Source organism: Catharus ustulatus, chromosome 32 (assembly GCF_009819885.2).
Source record: "Catharus ustulatus isolate bCatUst1 chromosome 32, bCatUst1.pri.v2, whole genome shotgun sequence".
NCBI lineage: Eukaryota > Metazoa > Chordata > Aves > Passeriformes > Turdidae > Catharus > Catharus ustulatus.
In genome coordinates, this window is record NC_046252.1 from 2,641,924 (window position 1) to 2,662,972 (window position 21,049).

General features: G+C 57.4%; 1 protein-coding gene across 1 annotated transcript; it reads left to right on the forward strand.

Annotated features, from left to right (window-relative positions):
• The first annotated feature begins 150 nt into the window (after positions 1–150).
• On the forward strand, positions 151–12,607 carry EEF1G (eukaryotic translation elongation factor 1 gamma). Its single transcript, XM_033083640.1, has 10 exons — positions 151–232; positions 652–810; positions 2,039–2,102; positions 2,845–2,987; positions 4,036–4,179; positions 5,828–5,957; positions 6,826–7,048; positions 7,790–7,962; positions 9,844–9,968; positions 11,782–12,607. The coding sequence occupies exons 1-10, from the start codon at positions 218–220 to the stop codon at positions 11,938–11,940; spliced, it is 1,335 nt and encodes a 444-aa protein (XP_032939531.1). The 5' UTR covers positions 151–217; the 3' UTR covers positions 11,941–12,607.
• Positions 12,608–21,049: the final 8,442 nt, after the last annotated feature.

Below are 21,049 nucleotides of genomic sequence, written 5' to 3' on the forward strand. Positions count from 1 at the left end.
TTTTGGGGGTCCAGGAATTTTTGGGAGGGGATCTTTACCTCCAGTGGGACCCACCCCAAAGTTGCCGCTTTAAGGCGGCATCGCCGCTTTAAGTGCACCCCCCGTTTCCACGGCGACGTTCGGTGCTTTACGTCGCTTTACGTCGCCACTGTCGCGCTGTCCCCCCCACTCCCGCGCTTTGCGGCCGCGGCCCGGCCTTCTCTCCCAGCTCTCCAAGATGGCGGTGTCCGGGGTGAGCGCGGCCGCCGCCAACATCCGCCGCCATCCTCCTTCCCCCGCCGCCCCGCCGCGTCCCCGCCGCCACCGCGGGAGCCGCCGGGCACCGGGGATGCGGTCCCGCCGGGTTTGGAGCCGCGGGGACGCTGCGGGAGGCGCGGATGGCGGCGGGATGGGAGCGGGGCCCTGAGGGGAGCCGGGGTTGGGGCGCGGAGGGGACGGAGGGGTCGCGTCACAGCCTTGGGGACACTTCGGGGACCCCCCCAACCCCAATTCCACCAGGCCCTGCCCAGGAACCCCCAAATCCGGGCGGGTTTCAGGGCCCTCATCCCCATCTCGGCACCCCCAGTGCCACCCCGGTGTCCCCAACTTTTGAGGGCACAAAACCTCGGGGGCACTTGGGGACACTTGGGGACACTCGGGCTGTCCCCACAGACGCTGTACACGTACCCCGAGAACTGGCGCGCCTTCAAGGCTCTCATCGCTGCCCAGTACTCGGGCGCTCGGCTCCGCGTCCTCTCGACGCCCCCCCAGTTCCACTTCGGCCACACCAACCGCAGCCCGCAGTTCCTGCAGAAGTTCCCGCTGGGGAAGGTGGGTCCGGCCCGAAAAACCCCAAAATTGGGGAATTTGGGGATTTAGGTTTGGGGTTTGGGGGCTGTGGGGTTTGGGAGGGTCAGGCCCTGCAGTTCTTGCAGAAGTTCCCGCTGGGGAAGGTGGGTCTGACCCTAAAAACCCCAAAATTGGGGAATTGGGGGATTTAGGTTTGGGGGTTTGGGGTTTGGGGGCTGTGGGTTACATGGAGTTCAGGATTTTGGGATTTGGGGTTTGGGGGTTACATGGAATTTGGGATTTTGGGGTTTGGGAGGGTCAGACCCTGCAGTTCCTGTAGAAGTTCCCACAGTGGAAGGTGGGTTTGACCCGAAAAACCCCAAAATTGGGAAATTTGGGATTTGGGGTATTGGGGTTTGGGGGATGTGGGTTACACAGAATTCAGGATTTTGGGGTCAGACCTTGCAGTTCCCACAGAAGTTCCCGCTGGGGAAGGTGGGTCAGACCCGAAAAACCCCAAAATTGGGGAATTGGGGGTTTGGGAATGTGGGGTTTGGGGGTTTGGGGAATTTGGATTTGGGGTTTGGGGGCTGTGGGTTACACAGAATTCAGGATTTTGGGGTTTGGGGGTTACACGGAATTCGGGATTTGGGGATTTTGGGGTCAGACCTTGCAGTTCCTGCAGAAATTCCCACAGGGGCAGGTGGGTTTGACCCGAAAAACCCCAAAATTGGGAAATTTGGGTTTGGGGAATTGGGGTTTGGGGGCTGTAGGTTACACAGAATTCAGGATTTTGGGGTCAGACCCTGCAGAAATTCCCACTGGGGAAGGTGGGTTCAGCCCGAAAAACCCCAAAATTTGGGAAATTGGGGGTTTGGGAGTGTTGGTTACACGGAATTCAGGATTTTGGGGTTTGGGGGTTACACGGAATTCGGGATTTGGGGTTTTGGGAGGGTCAGACCCTGCAGTTCCTGCAGAAATTCCCGCTGGGGAAGGTGGGTCTGACCCTAAAAACCCCAAAATTTGGGATTTCTGATTCCAGAGGGGTTTGGGTTCTACCCTGGCACCCCAAAAACGGCGACTCCTGGATGGGAATTTGGGGTTTTTGTGGAATTTGGGGCAGTTTTTTAGGAATTTGGGGATTTGGGGTGTAAATCTGAGATTGGGATTTGGGGATTTGGGGGTGGGACCTGGCAGGTTTTGGGGTTTTGGGTTTTTTGGGGGTTTTTTGGGTTTTTTGGGGGTTTCACCCCAAATTTCGCCGTCGCAGGTGCCGGCGTTCGAGGGCGACGACGGATTCTGCGTCTTCGAGAGCAACGCCATCGCCTACTATGGTGGGCAATTAACGAGGCCTTGATTGATTAACGAGGCCGTGATTAACGAGCTCTGTGTGGCCTTCCCTGGCTGGGCTAATTACCAACCTAACGAGTTAACCCTTTCCTGCTCGGTGTGATACCTCCTCTGCTCATTAACGACTCCCCCTGCCCCTTAACGAGTCCCTGTCCTAATTAACAACCCTGCTGGCTAATTAATTATCCTCCTGGCTAATTAATTAACCCTTTCCCGCCCGCAGCTCCGACTCCATTGCTCCTGAGCGAGTGTCCCTTGTCCCTTAAGGAGCTCCTGCCTTTGCACCAGGTTTCCATCTAATTAATGATCCTCTTGGCTAATTAATGACCCCCTAGACTAATTAATGACCCCCTTGGCTAATTAATGACCCTCTTGGCCAATTAATGACCCTCCTGGCTGATTAATCAACACTTTTTTTGTCTAAACTCAGAGTTTGAAGAGTTCACAAATTTGATCCCCCCTTAACGGAGTCCCTTGCTCCTTAATGTGTCTCTTATTTAATTAACGGCCCACTTGGCTAATTAATGACCCACCTGGATAATTAACGACCCACCTGGCTAATTAACGACCCTGCTGGCTAACGAATTAACCCTTTCCTGCCCACACAGTGAGCACAGAGGAGCCGTGGGGCAGCATCACCGATCCCCCCCCCCCCCAACGCTCTCCCTGTGCCCCCCGGCCCTTAACGAGGCCCTCCCCTAATTAACACCTGTCTGTTAATTGCAGTGAGCACGGAGGAGCTGCGGGGCAGCACCCCTGAGGCCGCAGCAGCCGTGCTGCAGTGGGTGAACTTCGCTGACAGCGACGTGGTGCCCCCGGCCAGCACCTGGGTGTTCCCCACGCTGGGGATCCTGCACTACAACAAACAGGTCTGGGGTTAGGGGTGGGGAGGGGGGATTTTTAAATTGGGGTTTTTGGGGGGAGGGTTTGAGAATTTTTGGGGGCTTTTTAAAATGTTTTTTATTATTTTTTTGAGAATTTTTTGAGATTTTTGGGGGATTTTTTATCATTTTTTGAGAATTTTTGGGGGCTTTTAGATTTATTTTTCATAATTTTTTTAAGAATTTTTTGAGATTTTTTGGGGGTTTTTTTATAATTTTTTTGAGAATTTTTGGGGGGCTTTTAAATTTATTTTTCTTTTTTTTTTTAAGAATTTTTTGAGATTTTTGGGATTTTTTATTATTTTTTGAGAATTTTTGGGGTTTTTTTTTATTTTTTGGACCTTTTTGGGGAGGAAATTTATGTGGATTTTTTTCAGGAATTTTTTGGGGTTTTTTTATCTCTTCAGGAATTTTTGGGGGATTTTTAAAAGGGTTTTTTTAATTTTGGGGGAATTTTTTGGGGGATATTTTCAGGATTTTTAGGGGGAATTTTTCAGGAATTTTTGGGATATTTTCAGGATTTTTTGGGGGGAATTTTTCAGGAATTTTTTTGAGATATTTTCAGGATTTTTTGGGGGAATTTTTCAGGAATTTTTGGGAATATTTTCAAGATTTTTTTGGGAAATTTTTCAGGATTTTTTGGGGGATATTTTCAGGATTTCTTGGGGGGAATTTTTCAGGAATTTTTTGGAGATATTTTCAGGATTTTTTGGAGGAATTTTTCACGAACATTTTGGGATATTTTCAGGATTATTTTGGGAAATTTTTCAGGAATATTTGGGAAGATTTTTTGGGTCTGTTTTGGGGATTCTGGGGGATGTTTTTTGGGGGGGATTTGGGGATTTTTTGGGCGGGCCTGGGGGAGATGTGAAGGGTTATTTTTGGGGGGGGTGTTTGGGGTTCCCATTCTCAATTTCGGGGTCCCCTCCCCAGTTTCCCCTCCCCAGTTTCCCCTGCCCAATTTTGGGTTCTTCTCCCCCATTTTGGGGTCCCCTCCCCGTTTTGTTCCCCCCCTGACCCCGGCTCTGTCCCCCAGGCCACCGAGGTGGCGAAGGAGGAGGTGCGCCGGGTGCTGGGGGTGCTGGACGGGCACCTGAGAACCAGAACGTTCCTGGTGGGGGAGAGGGTGAGCCTGGCCGACATCAGCCTGGTGTGCGCCCTGCTCTGGCTCTACAAACAGGTACGGACAGGTACAGCACACCTGGGGACAGGTACAGCACACCTGGGACAGGTACAGCACACCTGGCACAGGTACAGCACACCTGGGGGGGTCACAGAGGGTGAGCCTGGCCGACATCAGCCTGGTGTGCGCCCTGCTCTGGCTCTACAAACAGGTACGGACAGGTACAGCACACCTGGGGACAGGTACAGCACACCTGGGACAGGTACAGCACACCTGGCACAGGTACAGCACACCTGGGGGGGTCACAGAGGGTGAGCCTGGCCGACATCAGCCTGGTGTGCGCCCTGCTCTGGCTCTACAAACAGGTACGGACAGGTACAGCACACCTGGGACAGGTACAGCACACCTGGGGGGTCACAGAGGGTGAGCCTGGCCGACATCAGCCTGGTGTGCGCCCTGCTCTGGCTCTACAAACAGGTATGGGACACCTGGGGACAGGTACAGCACACCTGGGCACACCTGGGGACAGGTACAGCACACCTGGGCACACCTGGGGACAGGTACAGCACACCTGGGGGGGTCACAGAGGGTGAGCCTGGCCGACATCAGCCTGGTGTGCGCCCTGCTCTGGCTCTACAAACAGGTATGGACAGGTACAGCACACCTGGGACAGGTACAGCACACCTGGGACAGGTACTGCACACCTGGGGGGTCACAGAGGGTGAGCCTGGCCGACATCAGCCTGGTGTGCGCCCTGCTCTGGCTCTACAAACAGGTACGGACAGGTACAGCACACCTGGGCACAGGTACAGCACACCTGGGCACAGGTACAGCACACCTGGGCACACCTGGGACAGGTACAGCACACCTGGGCACACCTGGGGACAGGTACAGCACACCTGGGACAGGTACAGCACACCTGGGGACAGGTACAGCACACCTGGGCACACCTGGGGACAGGTACAGCACACCTGGGACAGGTACAGCACACCTGGGCACACCTGGGGACAGGTACAGCACACCTGGGCACACCTGGGACAGGTACAGCACACCTGGGCACAGGTACAGCACACCTGGGCACGGGTACAGCACACCTGGGCACAGGTACAGCACACCTGGGGACAGGTACAGCACACCTGGGGGGGGTCACAGAGGGTGAGGTGTATTTGGGGTCTCTCAGGTGTTATTTAGGGTCTCTCAGGTGTATTTAAGGTCTCTCAGGTGTATCTGGGATCTCTCAGGTGTGTTTGGGGTCTCTCAGGTGTATTTAGGATCTCTCAGGTGTATCTGGGATATTTCAGGTGTTATTTAGGATCTCTCAGGTGTATTTAGGGTCTCTCAGGTGTATCTAGGGTCTCTCAGGTGTATTTAGGGTCTCTCAGGTGTATTTAGGGTCTCTCAGGTGTATCTAGGGTCTCTCAGGTATGTTTAGGGTCTCTCAGGTGTATTTAGGATCTCTCAGGTGTATTTAGGGTCTCCCAGGTGTATTTAGGGTCTCTCAGGTGTATTTGGGGTCTCAGGTGTTATTTAGGGTCTCTCAGGTGTATTTAGGATCTCTCAGGTGTGTATTTAGGATCTCTCAGGTGTATCTGGGGTCTCTCAGGTGTATCTAGGGTCTCTCAGGTGTATTTAGGGTCTCTCAGCTGTATCTAGGGTCTCTCAGGTGTATTTTGGGTCTCTCAGGTGTGTGTTTGGCTCTCCCCAGGTGCTGGACCCCGCGTTCCGGGGCCCCTTCGGGAACGTGAACCGCTGGTTCCTCACCTGCCTGAACCAGCCCCAGTTCAAGGCCGTGCTGGGCGAGGTGCAGCTGTGCCAGAGGATGGCGCAGTTCGACGGTGAGGGCTCACCTGGGGGGATGGAACACACCTGGGCACACCTGGGGGGCTGGGGGAGGTGCAGCTGTGCCAGAGGATGGCGCAGTTCGACGGTGAGGGCTCACCTGGGCACACCTGGGCTCACCTGGGGCTCACCTGGGCACACCTGGGCACACCTGGGGGGCTGGGGGCTCACCTGGGCACACCTGGGCACATTTGGGACACACCTGGGCTCACCTGGGACACACCTGGGGGTGCTGGGGAACAGGAAAAAGGGAATTTTGGGGTTTTTCCGAAGAAAAAAAAGAGAATTTCAGGGGAATTTGAAGACATTTTATGGAGCTTTAAAAGGAGCAGAAAAGGTGAATTTTGTGAGAACTCAAAAAGGTGAATTCTGAATTTTGAGGGAACTCAAAAAGGTGAATTCTGAATTTTGTGGGAATTCAAAAAGGTGAATTCTGAATCTTGTGGGAACTCAGAAAGGTGAATTTTGAATTTTGAGGGAACTCAAAAAGGTGAATTCTGAATTTTGTGGGAACTCAAAAAGGTGAATTCTGAATTTTGTGGGAATTCAAAGAGGTGAATTTTGAATTTTGAGGGAATTCAAAGAGGTGAATTTTGAATTTTGAGGGAATTCAAAAAGGTGAATTTTGGATTTTGAGGGAACTCAAAAAGGTGAATTTTGAATTTTGAGGGAATTCAAAGAGGTGAATTTTGAATTTTGAGGGAATTTAAAGAAGTGAATTCTGAATTTTGTGGGAACTCAGAAAGGTGCAAAGGCAGAGAGGAGGAACCTTGGGGAATCCAGAAATGATTTTTGGGGGTAAAAAAAGACACCAAAAACGCGAATTTTGGCCCCAAATTAACCCCGAGCGTTCTGGACCAAAAGCCAAGAAGTTTGCGGAGAGCCAGGCCCGGAAGGACAAGGACAAGGACAAGGACAAGGACAAGGACAAGGAGACCCCCAGGAAGGAGAAGGAGCCCCCCAGGAAGGAGAAGCCCCCCAAGAAGGAGGAGAAGCGGCCGGAGCCCGACGAGGACCTGGACGAGTGCGAGCAGGTCCTGGCGGCCGAGCCCAAGGCCAAGGACCCCTTCGCCCACCTGCCCAAGAGGTGGGGACAGGGCTGGGGACACCTGGGGACACACCTGGGGGGCTGGGAGACACCTGGGGGGGCTGGGGTCACTCAGGGTCACTGTGTCTGTCCCAGCCCCTTTGTCCTGGATGAGTTCAAGCACAAGGACACGCTGAGGACAGGGGTCACTCAGGGGTTTGGGGACACTCGGGTGGTCACTCAGAGGTCACTCAGGGGTTTGTGGTCACTCTGGGTCACTCAGGTGGTCACTCAGGCAGTCACTGACCATTCCCTGTCCCCTCCTGTCCCCACCCCTTTTGTCCTGGACGAGTTCAAGCGCAAAGACACGCTGGGGACAGGGGTCACTCAGGGGACACTCAGGGGTTTGTGGTCACTCAGGGGTCACTCAGGGGTTTGGGGACACTCAGGTGGTCACTCTGGGTCACTCAGGCCATCACTGACCATTCCCCATGTCCATCTGCCCCAGCCCGTTTGTCCTGGACGAGTTCAAGCGCAAGTACTCCAACGAGGACACGCTGGGGACAGGGGTCACTCAGGGGGTCACTCAGGGGTTTGGGGTCACTCAGGTGGTCACTCTGGGTCACTCAGGGTCACTGTGTCTGTCCCAGCCCGTTTGTCCTGGACGAGTTCAAGCGCAAGTACTCCAACGAGGACACGCTGGGGACAGGGGTCACTCAGGGTCACTCAGGGGTCACTCAGGGTCACTCAGGTGGTCACTCAGGCCGTCACTGACCATTCCCCGTGTCCATCTGTCCCCAGCCCGTTTGTCCTGGACGAGTTCAAGCGCAAGTACTCCAACGAGGACACGCTGTCGGTGGCGCTGCCGCATTTCTGGGAGCACTTTGACCCGCAGGGCTGGTCACTCTGGTACTGCCAGTACCGGTACCCCGAGGAGCTGAGCCAGACCTTCATGAGCTGCAACCTCATCACAGGTGAGCCTTCATCCACCTCATCTTCATCATCCTCATCTTCATCCTCACCTTCATCCTCACCTGCATCCTGTCCTAACCCTCACCTTCATGAGCTGCAACCTCATCACAGGTGAGCCTTCATCCTCATCCTCCTCATCCTCACCTTCATGAGCTGCAGCCTCATCACAGGTGAGCCTTCATCCCCATCCTCATCCTCACCTTCATGAGCTGCAACCTCATCACGGGTGAGCCTTCATCCTCATCCTCCTCATCCTCACCTCCATCCACACCTTCATCACCTTCATCCTATCCTAATCCTCACCTTCATGAGCTGCAACCTCATCACAGGTGAGCCTTCATCCTCCTCATCATCTTCATCCTCATCCTCACCTTCATGAGCTGCGACCTCATCACGGGTGAGAGCCTTCGGCCTCATCATCATCATCCTCATCCTATGCTAACCTTCACCTTCATCCTCATCATCATCCTCATCCTGTCCTAACTCTCACCTTCATGAGCTGCAACCTCATCACAGGTGAGCCTTCATCCTCATCCTCACCTTCATCTTCACCTTCATCATCATCACCTTCTTCATCATCATCATCCTAATCCTCACCTTCATCCTCATCATCCTCATCATCCTCATCCTCACCTTCATCCTCACCTTCCTCATCACCTTCATCTTCCTTATCATCACCTTCATCCTTATCATCATCATCTTCATCCTGTCCTAATCCTTGCCTTCATCATCACCTTCGTCATCCTCACCTTCATCCTCATCATCACCTTCATCATCATCATCATCATCATCATCATCATCACTTTCATCCTAATCCTCACCTTCATCATCACCTTCATCCTCATCATTGTCACCTTCATCCTTATCATCATCATCCTGATCCTCACCCTCGTCCTCACCTTCATCCTCATCATCATCATCACCTTCATGCTCATCATCCTCGTCATCTTCATCCTCATCATCGTTACCTTCCTCATGACCTTCATCTTCATTATCATCTTCATCCTATCCAAATCCTTACCTTCATCATCTTCATCCTGTCCTAATCCTCACCTTCCTCATCACCTTCATCATCATCATTGTCACCTTCATCGTCAGCTTCATCTTCACCTTCAGCTTCATCACCTTCACCGTATCGTAATCCTCACCTTCATCATCATCTTCTCATCATCATCACCTTTATCCTCATCATCATCTTCATCTTCATTATCATCATCTTCATCCTATCCAAATCCTTACCTTCATCATCTTCATCCTGTCCTAATCTTCATCTTCCTCATCACCTTCATCCTCATCATCACCTTCATCCTCATCATCATCACCTTCATCCTGACCTTCTTCATCATCTTCATCCTTGTCATCATCATCACCTTCACCCTATCCTAATCCTCACCTTCATCCTCATCATCCTCACCTTCATTCTCATCATCATCACCTTTATCCTCATCATCATCATCTTCATTATCATCATCTTCATCCTATCCAAATCCTTACCTTCATCATCTTCATCCTGTTCTAATCTTCATCTTCCTCATCACCTTCATCCTCATCATCACCTTCATCCTCATCATCATCACCTTCATCCTGACCTTCTTCATCATCTTCATCCTTGTCATCATCATCACCTTTACCCTATCCTAATCCTCACCTTCATCCTCCTCATCACTTTCATCTTCCTCCTCATCATCACCTTCATTCTAATTTTCACCTTCCTCCTCCCCCTCCTCTCCCTCCTCCCTTTTCCCTCCTTTCCCTTTTCCCATTTTTTCCCTTTTTTCCCCCATTTCCCCTCTCCCCCCACTCTCCGTTTCCCGCCCCGTTCCCGTTTCCCCGGAGTTCCCGCGGATTTTCCCCATTTCCCGTGTTTTTGCCCCGTTTCCCAGGGATGTTCCAGCGCCTGGACAAGCTGCGCAAGAACGCCTTCGCCTCGGTGCTGCTCTTCGGGGGCGACGGCGACAGCAGCATCTCGGGGGTCTGGGTGATGCGGGGCCAGGAGCTGGCCTTCACGGTGAGGGAGCGCCAAAAATACCAAAAACTGACACCAAAAAAAATCCCAAAATCGACCCAAAAACTGACACAAAAAAACCACCAAAAATACCAAAAACTGACACAAAAAACTGCCCAAAAATCCCAAAAACTGACACAAAAAAACCACCAAAAATACCAAAAACTGACACAAAAAAACACACCAAAAATACCAAAAACTGACACAAAAAAACATCCCGAAAAACTGCCCCAAAATCCCAAAAACTGACACAAAAAAACCACCAAAAATACCAAAAACTGACACAAAAAAACACACCAAAATCCCAAAAACTGACACAAAAAAACACACCAAAAACTGTCTCAAAAATCCCAAAAACTGACACAAAAAAACATCCCAAAAAAACACCCCCAAAAACTGCCCCAAAAAAACACACCAAAAAACTGTCCAAAAAAATGCCCCAAAAATCCTAAAAACTGACCCAAAAAAAATCCCAAAAAACTGCCACAAAAATCCCAAAAACTGACCCAAAAAAACATCCCAAAAAACTGACCCAAAATCCCAAAAACTGACCCAAAAAAAAATCCCAAAAAACTGCCCCAAAAAACTCCCCAAAATCCCCAAAACTGGCCCAAAAAACCGCCCAAAAACTGCCCCAAAAATCCCAAAAACTGCCCCAAAAATCCCCAAAAACTGCCCCAAAAAACTCCCCAAAATCCCCAAAACTGCCCCAAAAAACTGCCAAAAAACTGCCCCAAAATTCCCAAAAACTGCCCCAAAAAAACACCCCAAAAAAACACCCCAAAAACCCCAAAACTGCCCCAAAATACCGCCCCAAAATCCCTAAAAAAAATCAGATTTTTTTGCCGTTTTCACCGGTTTCTCTCATTAGTTGCCATTTTTTTCATTTTTCCCGTTTTCCCCCGTTTTTTCCCCAGCTGTGCCCGGACTGGCAGGTGGATCACGAGTCCTACACCTCCCAAAAAACCCCAAAAATCCCCAAAACCCCTAAAAAATCCCCCAAAAAATCAGATTTTTTTGCCATTTTCACATTTTTTGTGACTAATTGCCATTTTTGTAATTTTTCCCGATTTTACCCCAGCTGTGCCCGGACTGGCAGGTGGATTACGAGTCCTACACCTCCCAAAAAACCCAAAAATCCCCCCAAAACCTCCCAAAAACCCCCTAAAAATCCCTTTAAAAATCAGATTTTTTTACCGTTTTCGCAGGTTTCTGTCACTAATTCCCATTTTTTTTCATTTTTCCCGTTTTCCCCCCGTTTTTTCCCCAGCTGTGCCCGGACTGGCAGGTGGATCACGAGTCCTACACCTCCCAAAAAACCCAAAAATCCCCCAAAAAACCCCAAAATCTCTAAAAAATCCCTAAAAAAATCGGATTTTTTTACCGTTTTCGCAGGTTTCTGTCACTAATTCCCATTTTTTTCATTTTTCCCGTTTTCCCCCGTTTTTTCCCCAGCTGTGCCCGGACTGGCAGGTGGATCACGAGTCCTACACCTCCCAAAAAACCCAAAAATCCCCCAAAAAACCCCAAAATCTCTAAAAAATCCCTAAAAAAATCGGATTTTTTTACCGTTTTCGCAGGTTTCTGTCACTAATTCCCATTTTTGTCATTTTTCCCGTTTTCCCCCGATTTTGCCCCAGCTGTGCCCGGACTGGCAGGTGGATTACGAGTCCTACACCTCCCAAAAAACCCCAAAAATCCCCCAAAAACCCCCTAAAAATCCCTAAAAAAATCAGATTTTTTTGCCATTTTCACATTTTTTGTCACTAATTCCCATTTTTGTCATTTTTCCCATTTTCCCCCATTTCTACCCCAGCTGTGCCCGGACTGGCAGGTGGATTACGAGTCCTACACCTGGCGCAAGCTGGACCCCGAGAGCGCCGAGTGCCGGACGCTGGTGCAGGAATATTTCCTGTGGGAGGGCGAGTTCCGGCACGTGGGGAAGCCCTTCAACCAGGGCAAGATCTTCAAGTGAAATTGGGCTGAAATCCCGGGATTTTGGGGTTTCAAATCCTGGGAATTGAACCCTTCAACCAGGGCAAGATCTTCAAATAGATTTGGGCTGAAATCCCGGGAATTTGGGGTGAAATCCCGGGATTTTGGGGCTGAAATCCCGGGAATTTGGGGCTGAAATCCCGGGATTTTGGGGTTTGAAATCCCGGGATTTTGGGGTTTGAAATCCTGGGACTCAGAACCTTTCAACCAGGGCAAGATCTTCAAATAGATTTGGGGTGAAATCCCAGGAATTTGGGGTTTGAAATCCTGGGATTTTGGGTTCAAATCCCGAGATTTTTCAGCTCTTCGACCACGGCAAGATCTTTGAGTGAAATTTGGGGTGAAACCCCGGGATTTTGGGGTCAAATTCTGGGATTTTGGGCTGAAATCCACATATTTTGGGGTCAAATCCCGGGATTTCAGAACCCTTCAATCAGGTCAAGATCTTCAAATAGATTTGGGCTGAAATCCCAGGGTTTTGGGGTTTGAAATCCCGGGGTTTTGGGTTCAAATCCTGGGATTTTGGGGCTCTCAGCCAAGGCAGGATGGTCAAGCCACGCCCTGGAATTTTGGGTTCAAATCCCGGGATTTCGGGGCCCTCCGGTTCTCCAGCCCCGATCCAATAAAAAAAAAAACTTCGGACAGGACGAGAGTTTGGAGTGGTTTGGGGAATTTTGGGGAATTTTGGGGGGTCCTGGAATATTCCAGGGAATTTTGGGGGGATTTTGGGACATTCTGGGGGTTCAGGGCTGATCCCGATTTTTCCTGAAATTCCCAAAAAATCTTCAGAGCGAGGTTAAAATCCCAAATTCCGGCCAAAAAATTCGGGAATTCGGTGGGAATTCCCCCCTGGGGGAGGGGCCGGGCCCAGTAGAAACCAGTACAAACCAGTATAAACCAATATAAACCAGTAGAAACCAGTATAAACCAGTACAAACCAATACAGACCAGTATAAACCAGTACAAACCAATATAAACCAGTACAAACCAGTATAAACCAGTGTAAACCAGTACAAACCAGTATAAACCAGTGTAAACCAGTAACAGCCACCAAACCCAGTTTGAGCCCGCCCCCACTGGCCACATCTGGATCCAGTTTATCCCAGTTCGGTCCCAGTTCTTCCCAGTCCAGTCCCAATTCATTCCCAGTTTCTCCCAGTTCAGTCCCAGTTCCTCCCAGTTCGGTCCCAGTTTATCCCAGTTCCTCCCAGTTTATCCCAGTTTAGCCCCAATTTGGTCCCAGTTTATCCCAGTTCCTCCCAGTCCAGTCTCAGTTCGGTCCCAGTTCCTCCCAGTTTAGCCCCAGTTCATTCCCAGTTCCTCCCAGTTTATCCCAGTTTAGCCCCAGTTCCTCCCAGTCCGGTCCCAGTTCCTCCCAGTTTATCCCAGTTCAGTCCCAGTTTGTGCCAGTTCCTCCCAGTTTGGTCCCAGTTCCTCCCAGTCTGGTCCCAGTTTATCCCAGTTCCTCCCAGTCCGGTCTCCGTTCGGTCCCAGTTCCTCCCGGTTTATCCCAGTTTATCCCAGTTCGGTCCCAGTTCCTCCCAGTTCGGTCCCAGTTCCTCCCAGTCCAGTCCCAGTTTCCGCTTTCCCGCGGCCGCGCCCTCCTGAGTCACCCCCGGGGTGTCCCCGGCACCCCCCCCATTGTCCCCTCATTGTCCCCGCGGGGGGGGGGGACACGGGGACACCCGGCCCAGCTGTCCCCAGTGTCCCCCATTGTCCCCAGGTGTCCCCAGATGTGTGCCAGCTGTCCTCCGGTGTCCCCCAGGTGTCCCCAGATGTCCCCCGGTGTCCCCCAGCTGTTTCCAGATGTCCCCCCCCGCTGTCCCCGCTGTCCCCACCCAGGGGATCCCGCCCCGGTGTCACCTCGGGCAGCGCCACACCCGGTGCCACCTCAGTGCCACCTCAGGGCCACGCCCGGTGTCACCTCCGGGCCACGCCCGGCTGTCGCCAGGTGCCCCGGGCATTGCCACCACCTGCGGCCACCACCCAGGTGCCACCGAGTGTCCCCAGGGCGGGGTCAGGGCCAGCGGGCACCCCCGGGTGCCACCAAAGCGCCACCAGAGTGCCACCAGCCCGTCCCTGTCCTGTCCCCTCCCTGTCGCCGTCCCGCGGCTCCTCGGGAATTCCGGAATTTGGGAATTTCGGAATTCGGGAATTCTGGAATTCGGGAATTCTGGAATTTGGGAATTTGGGAATTCGGGAATCCGGGAGCTCCGGGGGTTCCCTCCCCCTCGGCCCCCCCCACACCCCCCTGCCACCCCCCCTTTTGTCGCCCACGTGTCCCCTGGCCCTGCCCTCCCCTCCCCCCCCTCCCGGTGGCCCCGGGCCAGCGCGGAATCCCAAACATCCCAAAATCCCAAACATCCCCTCCCCCACCCCGCCCGCCCCTCCCCCCCCCGCTCCCGCCGCTCCGGGGGGGTCCCCGCGGTGTCCCCAACCCCCCCCCCAATCCAGCGGTGCCGCCACATCTGGAGGGGACAGCGACAGCTGGAGCCCCTCCCCCCCCCCCCCCACCCCAAATCCGCTTTTTTTTTTTTTTTTTCGGGGGGGTCACCCCCGCCCCGCCCCCACCCCGAGCCGCGGGGACCCCCGGGGTGGGGGAGGGGCTCTGGGGGTCCCCCCGGTGTCCCCCGGTGTCCCCCGGTGTCCCCCCCTGGTGCGCGGGGCGGGGGGGGCGGGGGGGATGAGGCAGCGCTCGGGAATGCGCCGGGATTTGGGACCGGGATTTGGCACCGGAACCGCCCGGGAGCCGCCCCAGAACCGCCCCGGAGCGGAGCCGGTACCGCTCGGGAACGGCCCCAGAACCGAACCGGACCGGGCCCGATCCCAGCCGGGAACGGCTCCAGAACCGAACCGGGATCGGACCCGGGAACGGCCCCAAAAGGGCCCCGGTACCGCCGGGAGCGGCCCCAGAACCGAACCGGGACCGGGAGCGGGAACGACCCCAGAACCGAACCGGACCGGGACCGGGAATGGCCCCACAACCGAACGGGACCGCAGGCGGGGGAAGCGGGACCGGAATTTGGGAGAATTTGGAGAAATTTGGAGAAATTTGGAGAAATTTGGAGAAATTTGGAGAAATTTCTGAGAATTTGGGGCTCAAGGCTGCGGAAAGTCCCGGATTTTGGCTCCCAGTATGGACTGGGCCAAACTGGGAGCAGCGCATGAGGGTCCCCAGTCCCTCCCAGTGCCCCCCAGTGCCCCCCAGTGTCCCCCAGTATCCCCCAGTGCCCTCCAGTCCCATCCCAGTATCTCCCAGTGCTCCCCAGTGCCCCCCCAGTGCCCCCCAGTATCCCCCAGCCCCATCCCAGTGTCCCCCCAGTATCCCCCAGTGTCCCCCCAGTCGCATCCCAGTATCCCCCAGTCCCATCCCAGTATCCCCCAGTGCCTCCCAGTCCCATCCCAGTATCCCCCAGTCCCATCCCAGTATCCCCCAGTGCCCCCCAGTCCCATCCCAGTATCTCCTAGTGTCCCCCAGTGCCCCCTAGTTCCACCCCAGTGCCCCCAATATCCCCCAGTCCCACCCCAGTATCCCCCAGTCCCATCCCAGTATCCCCCAGTGCTCCCCAATATCCCCCAGTCCCATCCCAGTGCCCCCCAGTTCCATCCCAGTATCCCCCAGTTCCATCCCAGTATCCCCCAGTATCCCCCAGTGCCCCCCAATATCCCCCAGTTCCATCCCAGTGTCCCCCCAGTATCCCCCAGTGTCCCCCCAGTCGCATCCCAGTGTCCCCCCAGTCCCATCCCAGTATCCCCCAGTGCCCCCCAGTGCCCCCCAGTATCCCCCAGTATCCCCCAGTCCCATCCCAATATCTCCCAGTGTCCCCCAGTATCCCCCAGTATCCCCCAGTCCCATCCCAGTATCCCCCAGTATCCCCAGTTTCCATTCTGGGATTTTCGGGGTTCCCCCCGGGGGGGGTCGGGGTCACCTGGGGGGGGGCGGGGGGGTCCCGGAACGGGACCGGAACCAGAACCGGAACCGGGATTGGACCGGGATTGGAACCGAGACTGGGATCGGAACTGGAACCGGGATTGGACCGAGATCAGAACCGGAACCAGAACTGGAACCGGGATTAGAACTCGGACTGGGACTGGAACCGGGACTGGACTGGGATTGGAACCGGGACTGGACTGGGACTGGACTGGAATCGGACTGGGATCGGAACCAGGGCCGAAACCCGGACTGGAATCGGGACTGGACCGGGATCGGAACCGGGACTGGAATCGGGACTGGACCGGGATCGGAACCAGAACCGGAACTGGAATCGGGATTAGAACTCGGACTGGACTGGGATTGGATCCGGGACTGGACCGGGACCGGAACCCGGACTGGAACCGGGACTGGACCGGGATTGTAACTGGAACCGGGACCAGAACCGGGACTGGAACAGACACTGGACTGGGACTGGACCCCGGACTGGGACCGGGATGAGCTCGGGAACGGGAGCAGAAGTGGGACTGGAATTGGACCGGGACCAGGACTGGGATCGGAATTGGACTTGGGACCAGAACCGGGACCGGACCACGATCAGAACTGGGACTGGATTACGATCAGAACCGGGACCGGGAGTGAAACCGGGACTGGATCGAGATCAGAACCACCCCGGCTCCGAACCTGGATCTGGACCGGGACTAGAACCGGCCAGAGAACAGAACCTGGGCCGGGACCGGGCTCAGAACCGTCCCTGGAGAGGGTCCGGGCTCAGAACCAGGACGGGGTCGGGATCAGAACCGGCACCGCATCAGGTTTAGGAGCGGAACCGGATCGGGACCAGGATCGGAATTGAACCAGGACTGGGATCAGAACCGGGACCGGGAGTGAAACGGGAACTGGATCGGGATCAGAACCGGGACTGGGAGTGAAACGGGAACTGGATCGGGATCAGAACCGGGACTGGGAGTGAAACGGGAACTGGATCGGGATCAGAACCGGGACTGGGAGGGAAACGGGAACTGGATCGGGATCAGAACCGGGACTGGGAGGGAAACGGGAACTGGATCGGGATCAGAACCGGGACTGGGAGTGAAACGGGAACTGGATCGGGATCAGAACCGACCCGGCTCGGAACCAGGAGCAGGATCGGGACTAAAACCGGCCCGGACTCAGAACCGGGAAAGGGATCGGGACTAAAACCGGCCCGGACTCAGAACCGGGACTAAAAGCGGCCCGGACTCAGAACTGGACCGGGATCGGGACTAAAACCGGCCCGGACTCAGAACCGGGACTAAAACGGGCCCGGATTCAGAACTGGACCGGGATCGGGACTAAAACCAGTCCGGACTCAGAACCGGGACCGGGATCGGGAATTAAAACCGGCCCGGGCTCAGAACCGGGACCAGGATCGGGACTAAAACGGGCCCGAACACAGAAGCGGGACCAGGACAGGGATCAGAACCGGGACTGGACCGGGATCAGAACCGCCCCGGCTCGGACCCGGGCCCAGCAGGAGGTTCCGAGCGGGACCGGCCCCGGCCCGGCCGCTCCCCGTGCCCGCGCCGGGCGCGCCGCGGCCGCTCCGGGGCTGTCCCGGGCCGCTCCCTGTCCCGGGGCCGGGCCGGGCCGGGCCCTCCCCGCGGGGCGGGGGCGGCTCCGCCGCGCTACAAGAGCCGGGACCCGCCCGGGCGCGGCCACTCCGCACGGACCCGCCGGGGCCGCTCCGGGACCGCCGGCACCGGCACCGGCACCGCCGCCAGGACCCGGCACCGGGCATGGCCCGGGCCCGCCGCTGAGCCCGCAGCGCGCAGGTACCGCCGGGGACAGACCCGGGACAGAACCGGGACTGAACCGGGACAGAGCCGGGACCTGCCGGGACGGGCGGAGGCTCCGGGAGGGGCGGGCGGGGGTCCCGGGACTGTCCCGGGAGTGTTCTGGGGGGGTTCTGGTGGTCCCGGGAGTTGCCGGGGGGGTTCGGGAAGTTCCCGAGGGAGTCCCGGGGGGCTCGAGGAGCCCCGGGAGGGCGGGGGGGGGTCCCGGTGGTCCCGGGGGGATCCCGGGGGGATCCCAGGGGGCTCCGGGAGAGCCGGGAGTTGGTCCCGGTGGTCCCGGGGGGTTCTGATGGTCCCGGGACGGTCCCGGGGGGTCCCGGTGGTCCCGGGAGCGCCGTGGGGGTGCGGGGGGGGTCCCGTGACCATCTCGGGGGTCTCCGGGACCGCCGAGGGTTCGGGGGGGTTCGTTTGTCCCGAGGGGGTTCCGGTACCGCCGGGGGGGTCCCGGGGGGGCTCCGGGGACGCCGCGAACTCCCCGGGGCGGGGGGAGGGGGGGGGGCCCCACGCGTGTCCCGTGCCCGCTCCGGGGGGGGGTCCCGGGGGTCTCCGGAGCCGCTCGGGGCATTCCCGGGGGTGTCCCGGGGGTCCCGAGCGCGCTCAGGGCGTGGCCCCCCCCCCCCGCCCCCCCCTCCGGCCGCGCCCGGGGAGTCCCCGTTGGGGGCGGGGCCGCGGTTCCCCCCCCCCCCCCCCCCCTCCGGGCCCCTCCCGCCGCTCCCGCCCCGCCCGGACCGGGGGGACCCCCGGGGGGGGGTCCCGGTGCCGATTTTGGGGCGGGGGGGGGATCCCCGGGATCCCGCGAGGGCGCGGCCGCGCGTGGGCGCTCGGTTAATGAAGGTTCGGTAATTAACGCTCATCAGCGCCGGTTTCAGCGCGGGGGTGGCGACAGCGCTTTTGGGGGGGGGCTCCGCGTTAATTTTGGGGTTCCCGACCCCGAACCCCACCCGAGGGGTCCCTGGGGAGGGGGTCTGGGGTGGGGGGGGACACGCGGGTTCCCCCCCCTTCCCTCCCCCCCTCTGCGGTTTTTGGGGCGCGGCCGCTCCGGGCGCCACTTCCCCCTCTGCCCCCCCTCCCCCTTTTTGGGGACACCCCCCCCATTCCGGGGGGCGAGGCCACCCCCGAACACCCCCCCAAATTTTGGGGGAACCCCAAATTTTTACATTGAGGTGGGGGCGGTTCCTCCGCGCTCCCCCAGCTCGGGGGTTCCCAAGGGCGGCGAATTTTTGGGGAGGGGTCCGGGGCGGGGCTGGGGACACCCCCGGAGTGTCCCGGCGCCGCCGCGTGTGGCCGCGGGCAGAGTCCGGGCAGGACCCGGTGGAACCGGTCCGGGACCCTCCCGGATCCGCGCGGTCCCCGCCGCCCGCGGGACTCTCGCTCCAGCCGGTCCGACCGGTACCGGCCGCGGGGCCCGCCCGCTCCTCCTCCTCCTCCTCCTCCTCCTCACGGGTTGTGTTTTTTTTTCTCCCCTTTTTTCCCCCCCTTTTTCCCGTTTTTTTTTTCCCCGTTTTTTCCCGATTTTTCCCTCTATTTTTTCCCGTTCTCCCCGTTTTTTTGGGACGGTTTTCCGGGATTTGGCGTTTCCTGGGAGGATCCCGCGCCCTGCGTCACCGACCCCGCCCGGACCCCCGAGCTGGGAGGGGGGCACAACCCAAATTTGGGGGTCAAACCCTTAATCCCCCCCAAAATCCCCAAATTTGGGGGAGGGGTGAGGTGGCGAAGTGACAGCGGGAGCTCCCGGGTGACACGGGCAGGGTGACACGGGTGACACGGTGACAGACACGGTGCCATCTCCTCCCTCCGTCCCCTCTGCGGCTTTTTGGGGGCGGGGGGCGGGGGGGGGGGGGGATGGGGGCCACTAAAAATACCGGGCAGGGGCCGCACGTGGTTTTCACCCCAAAAATAGCCCCGGGGCGGGGGGGTGGCATTGCTGCGGGGACACTCAGAGCTGTCCCCGGTGTCACTGGAGGGGGGGTTCGTGTCACTTCCACCCCCCCAGACAGGGAAAAGAGGGGGAAAAGCCGCGGGGAGGCGGCGGAATGGTGGAAAATGCGGTTTTGGGCCCATTTCTGGGCGGGCCGGGGCCGCTCCCAGCGCTCGGGGCCGCTCTGAGTCACCCCCGGCCCCCCCCGTGTCCCCCCCCGGTCCCCCCGCCCCGCTCTGAGTCACCAACCAGTTTGGCCGCCACCGCGCGGAGCCTTCCAGAGCCTTCGGAGCCCCGATTGTCCCTTCGGGGGACACCCCCGGGGCTGGGGGGACACCGCGAGGGCCACCGGCCCCCCCCGAGTGCCAGCGGCCCCCCCCCGAGTGTCACCAACACCCCCCCGAGTGTCACCAACCCCCCCCAGGGTGCCACCACCCCGCTGGGGACACTCGGGATGTCCCCGGGCTGTGACAATCCCCGTGTCCCCCCCCCGCCCTCGCGGTTTTTTTTGGGGGGGTTCGAGCAGGGAAAGTGAAAAAAAAAAAAAAAAAAACCACAAAAATAAACAAAAAAAACCAACCGAAATTGTCTAAAAAGGGAGAAATTCCCTCAAAAGCTGAGGAGCGGATCTGGGTGGGGCTCGGGGACAGGTGACAAGGGGCAGGTGACAAGGGGCAGGTGACATTCCCACACTGCCCCGCCCGTCCCCCCCCCGCTGCAAATCCCCAAAATCCGCGGGCTCGGAGCGGCTCCTTTGGGCGCTGGGGACGTCGGGGGTGTCCCCAAAGTGTCCCCCCGTCCCACCGTGTCCCCGATGTCCCCTCCAGGCCGGGAGGTGACACCGGAGCCGTTCCCGAGCGAGGCCCGAGGATTCCGGGGGCGGATCCGAACGGGACCGGGACCGGGACCCCACCAAGGTCAGCGGGGCCGCTCCGGCCACTCCGGACCCCTGTCCGGCCACTCTCCAGACCCCTGTCCGGCCGCTCCCCTGCCCCCTGTCCGGCCACTCCCCAGCCCCCTGTCCGGCCACTCGGGACCCCCTGTCCGGCCACTCCTCAGACCCCTGTCCGGCCACTCCTCAGACCCCTGTCCGGCCACTCGGGACCCCCTGTCCGGCCACTCCTCAGACCCCTGTCCGGCCACTCGGGACCCCCTGTCCGGCCACTCCCCTGCCCCCTGCCCGGCCACTCCAGACCCCTGTCCGGCCACTCCCCTGACCTCAAACCCCGTGTCCAGTCCCTGACCCCACGTCCAGCCCCTCTCCTGACCCAATGTCCACTCCCAGCTCCGTGTCCATTCCCCTGACCCCGGCCATGTCCGCCCCGTGTCCATCCCAGCCCCGTGTCCCGCTGCCCCCTGACCCCAGCCCCACTGACCGCTGCCCCCAGCCCCGCTGTCCCCAGCC